This window comes from Hordeum vulgare, chromosome 1H, assembly GCF_904849725.1.
Source record: "Hordeum vulgare subsp. vulgare chromosome 1H, MorexV3_pseudomolecules_assembly, whole genome shotgun sequence".
In the NCBI taxonomy this organism is placed as follows: Eukaryota; Viridiplantae; Streptophyta; class Magnoliopsida; order Poales; family Poaceae; genus Hordeum; species Hordeum vulgare.
In genome coordinates, this window is record NC_058518.1 from 286614753 (window position 1) to 286620099 (window position 5347).

The 5347-nt window shown below is 45.9% G+C and overlaps 1 protein-coding gene across 1 annotated transcript; it reads right to left on the minus strand.

Moving 5' to 3' along the window:
• Positions 1-1605: 1605 nt before the first annotated feature.
• LOC123409720 lies at positions 1606-2750 on the minus strand. Its single transcript, XM_045102584.1, has one exon. The coding sequence runs from the start codon at positions 2391-2393 to the stop codon at positions 1854-1856; it is 540 nt and encodes a 179-aa protein (XP_044958519.1). The 5' UTR covers positions 2394-2750; the 3' UTR covers positions 1606-1853.
• Positions 2751-5347: the final 2597 nt, after the last annotated feature.

A 5347-nucleotide genomic window follows, 5' to 3' on the forward strand; every position in this document is an offset into this window, starting at 1 on the left:
AGCGCCGCACATCAGACTTTTCGTGCGGCGGTGCTTCATGCGTCGCTATCACGCTACAATAGATTTGCTAATCAAATACAAAAGCCATGCAAGCACATGCGCCGAATGTGCTATAATGCTTAAATAGTTTGGACATGCTCCCGACAAGTCTCCTCTCTCTACCAAGTATGCATGCAATGATGTCATCAAGATCCTCTTTAATGTTTGAAATTAAAAAAAGCTTTATCTCTAAAATGATTAATTTGATCAATGATCTGTTTTCACAATTGTCTTTGTCGCGATGAGATCTTCGAAACTAGTTCCCATATTGACATGTTTTGACAACTTTTTTTTCGACTATATTTGCCACATTGTTGCACTTACTTGTCATATTTGTAAACACTTACTTGTCTGGTAAAACATAACTGTTGCACTTGCTTTTTATATTTGTAAACACTTACTTGACTGGTAAAATATAACTAAATTGCCATGTTTTACAATTGCATGTAAAAAATGACAAGTTGAGATAATAAATCTAACAATCGTAAAACATGGCATTTTAGTTATATTTTATTAAGCAACTTAGTGTTTACAAATATGACAAGTAAGTGCAACAATGTGGCAAATATGAACGGAAAAAAAAGTTGTCAAAATATGTCAATATGAGATCTAGTTTCGAAGATCTCATCGAGATAAAGACAATTGTGAAAACAGATCATCGATCAAATTAATCGTTTTAGAGATAAAACTTTTTGAATTTCAAACATTAAAGGGAATGTTGATGACGCAGCACGGGAAGACCCAGGTACGGCGCCGCTATCTAGTGGGATCCTTGAATGAATCTACATTTTAAGGTATATCGATATACATCTATATGATGTCTATAGTAAGAAAAAAGACTTATACATAAGAACGGAGGGAGCAATATTTGTCATGCATGTGAAGAGCAATATAATTAGAATGATTTTAGAATTTTTTTGCAGGTGATAGAATGATTTAAGTTGGGATGTGTGAAATAGTTAGTGAGGTGATAAGATGACATGTGTACGCGGTGCTTTTGAACGGCAGTTTTCTCTGAAGTCTTTGTCAGTCGTGATGTAAATTCTAAACCATTGGTTGCACTTGCAGGACTAAACGTGAGGTGTTTGTTCATATTCCTACTATGCTCGGGTCGCTGTTTTTATTCTTTCTTTTTGGAGGCAATGCTACTTTGCAGTTAAGTAAGCGGGCGAACTAACTAGTTAATGCGAAGTGTCGACATTTCGCGCCCATCGTCCAATCATGGCCCCTCCCACTTTCTCCATCTCTCTCTCTCTTCCCTATCCATTTCGCATGCGATTTGTTTACAAATTTTATTCTTTGCACGTCCAAATCTGTCCCCAACTTCCCCGATAGACTAGGCTCACTTTTTAAATCCGCATGCCAATAATCCCAACAGCTCACTCTACCTACAACTAATTTCTCAGGAATCTTCACAAATATAGTACTACTCCTACCTGCACCAACCAGTTTTCTCTGCAGATGGCAGATCATTTTAGTAGTACTGGTAGCGATGGCAGATCATTAGTACTACTACTGTAGATCAGTGGTTAACCAGCAAGAAATCAGTGGACGGCACATGGGACATTGCTAGTACAACTCGTACTCATCATCTTTGTTAAACGAGCAATCGATTCGCTGGTTGTTCTAGTGGTAGTACATGGAGCCAGCCAGCCTCTCCGGGGAAAACTGCCAAAACCAGAGGCTTAACCAATCTCTACTACCCTCCTCTGCATCTCACTCTCATCACCGATCAAAGACTAGAAACAAAAAAACAAGAAGAAAAACCCATCAAATTAATCGTAAGGGGACGGCGAGGAGGGCCGGGATCAGGATCAGTCCTGGAAGCCGGTCTTCTCCCAGATGGCGTTGCGGACGCGGCGGAGGTCGCGGCCCTTGAGCGTGCGCCCTGCGCCCTCGCGCACGGAGAAAGACGCCGCGGCGCGCTCCCGGTACATGAGCTGCTCGTGCGGCGGCACCCACTGCCGGTCGCCGCGGTCCAGGTACGCGTCCCCGCGATCGTCCGACGGCCACCGCCCCGCGCCGGCGCTCCCCCCGCCGTACTCCGCCCCCAGGATCTTGGACCAGTCGGGGATGTTGACAGGCAGCGACGCCGGCCCGCCGACGCCGCCACCGGCGGCATCTCGCGGCGCGGCGGCGCGGGGCTTAGAGGCCCTGGAGATCGTGGACGCGGACAGGGCCCGCCCGTACGCGTCGGCCGGCGGGGACGAGGCCGGCGCGGCGCCGCCCCAGATGATGTCGGCCTCGTCGAGCTCCAGGGCCGGGTCAGGCGCGTGCTGCAGGGGGCGCGCCGGCGCCGGCGCGAAGAGTCGGTGCGCGGAGACCATGGAACGGCTGCTGCTCCGGCCGGCCATCGTTGGCTCGTGATCCGGCGGAGGTGCACAGGAGGCAATGTGTGTGTGCGTGTTTCGTATGCTGCCGTGCGTGAAAGTGTATGTGAGCCGCGATGGCGTTTTGTTCTTCTTCTACTCCAACTGGTGGAGTGGAGCGGCGGATTTTATAGCGGCCGGAGGGGGGAGGGGGGAGAGGGGTGTGGATAAGGTTTGTTTCATGGAGTGGCTTTAATGGGGGTCGTGGTTGAGAATATTTACGGCAGTTGCCATCGTTGCTGCCGGTGTACTGTTTTTTTCTTTTAAGATGCCAGTGTGTCGCAGCATTGCGGTGTCATGGGAGGAGCGTAGTACGTTTTTGTTGTTTGCGAGTGAATTTGGCCATGGCATGGGCGCATGGGCGCGGTGTATTTGCTTTGCTTGCGTTTTTGCACAGGAGTATACATAGTAGCTGCTGGCCATCCAACGAACCCATGAGACCGTGTCCTCTTATGCCTGCAAAATGAAAAAAAAAAGATCGTGTCCTCATTAAATTCCGTAGGCAAATCACGGCCATTCGTAAACAGTGAAGACGCCAGCGGGTCCCTTTCCAACGCCGATCTTGAAACTCCCACATATATTTGGTTATACTCCCCCCTTCCTAAATATAAGTCTTTTAAGATATTTCACTAAGAGTCTACATACGGAGCAAAATAAGTGAATCTATATTATAAAGTATGTCTATATACATCCGTATGTAGTCCACTAATGAAACCTCTTTAAAGACTTATATTTAGGAACGGAGGGAGTATTTTCTGACATGTTATGCTTGTAATGCGGATATGTATTGGTTCATCTAGTGATTATAATGCATTTCCTAGTGTAAAATGGAAGTAAAATTAGGGAAGGCTTTACGGTAGTCCGGACAACACCTACGTAGGGCTTTGACACCCCCGGCCCACTAAATCCTCCTCCCGGTCTCATTTGCTTCCATTTTGTCACTCTTCCTTGCTATGTATTTGCACCCTTCTCCTCCAACGCCACCGTCATACCTCTCCGATCCAAACACACGCATTGCCAGACCTCTGAAGCCAACACCAACCCTCCTGCCCGCCTTTCAGGACAGCGTCATCCACCTAGGAGTCGTCCGTAGGCAGGTACACTTCCGCCATATCGACGTCGTCCATGGCAAACGCCAGACCGGTAGGTGTTCGGTCAAATGCCATTGAGTTTACTTTCGGACGCCATGTCATATTTGAGAGTAAGAAGGATGTGAGGTACTCGGCCATGGAAAATTAGTTGTTGTGCGATGCGTGGTTGGTCGTATCCGTGAATTTCGTAGGCAGGAGCAGAGTGGGGACCTTCCAGCGGCTAGTGCATGAATTGTTTCACGCGAAAGCATATTGCGCCCTACTACATGCACATCATCCATGATTGCGATGTGAGGACGTTATTGTATCGATGGTACGCCATCCACACCTCTACCACCAAGTTTTGTAGAGCATTTGGTACGCTAGAGGCATGGTGGCCATTGCGTGCGGCATAGGAGGAGATCGCAAGTTTTGCATCTTCTTGCTCAATTTATTTATTGATTCGTTCGTTCATTCAATGTTGACTTTCTGATCCTATAGCCCGCACACATAGCCGTGATGTACAACATGATAGAAGAGCAATCATTTATGCACATGCACTCTCAGATGAGGCTAAATGGGAAATATGTGTGGGAAGACAGAATTCGTTCATGAAAAACTTGTTGAACATCCGTTTAATCTCGCTGAATTTAAACTATTGTTGTACTAGATTTATTTGCATGCTATATACGGATGACTTGTGTTACTTTCCATACGAAATTTGATGAAATATGTCGTATTTGCATGAATTTTGTCCGATTAGTGGAAACACGTGCTTGAAATGTATGCAGGGAGCGTTGGGTGGCCAGCTCCCGCATCCGTGACTGGTCCCCTGTCCGCAGATGGATCTCGAAGCAAATTTGCGGGTCAAAGTTGGAGTTTCCCTAAAAGGTCACTAAAAAGAATTGCATCGTTAGGGCATCTCCAACGTCGAGCCTTAACCGAACACAATATCCGTTAATGGACCGGTGTGGACCGGTGTGTAGACACCGATGCAGACGCTGATGCGGACGCCGACCATCCAACTGTGCATGCATACATTTTAAATTGGATTTCAACAAACTAGACGAATTTCAAGGAGATGGAAAGAGTTACATTTTGGAGATAATTCATATAAACCTATTCTACCGCCGGCCGCCACTATGTCATTTCCCACAACATGTCTTCTCTATGTTGGGAATATGCCCTAGAGGCAATAATAAATTAGTTATTATCATATTTCCTTGTTCATGGTATTATCCATGCTATAATTGTATTGATTGGAAACTCAAATACATGTGTGGATACATACACAACACCGTGTCCCTAGTGAGCCTCTACCAGACTAGCTCATTGATCAAAGATGGATAAGGTTTCCTAGCCATAGACATGAGTTCTCATTTGATAACGAGATCACATCATTAGGAGAATGATGTGATGGATAAGACCCAAACCTTAAGTATAGCGTTTGATCATATCCAGTTTACTGCTATTGCTTTCTACATGTCAATGTATCTGTTCCTATGACCATGAGATCATGCAACTCACTAACACCGAAGGAATACCTTGTGTGTATCAAACGTCGCAACGTAACTAGGTGACTATAAAGATGCTCTACAGGTATCTCCGAGGGTGTGTGTGGAGTTGGCATGGATCAAGACTGGGATTTGTCACTCTGTATGACGGAGAGGTATCTCGAGGCCCACTCGGTAATATGACATCACATCAAGCTTGCAAGTAATGTGACTAAGGAGTTAGTCACGGGATCTTGTATTACGGAACAGATAAAGAGACTTGCCGGTAACGAGATTGAACTAGGTATGGAGATACCGATGATCGAATCTCGGGCAAGTAATATACCGATGGACAAAGGGAACTACATACGGTATT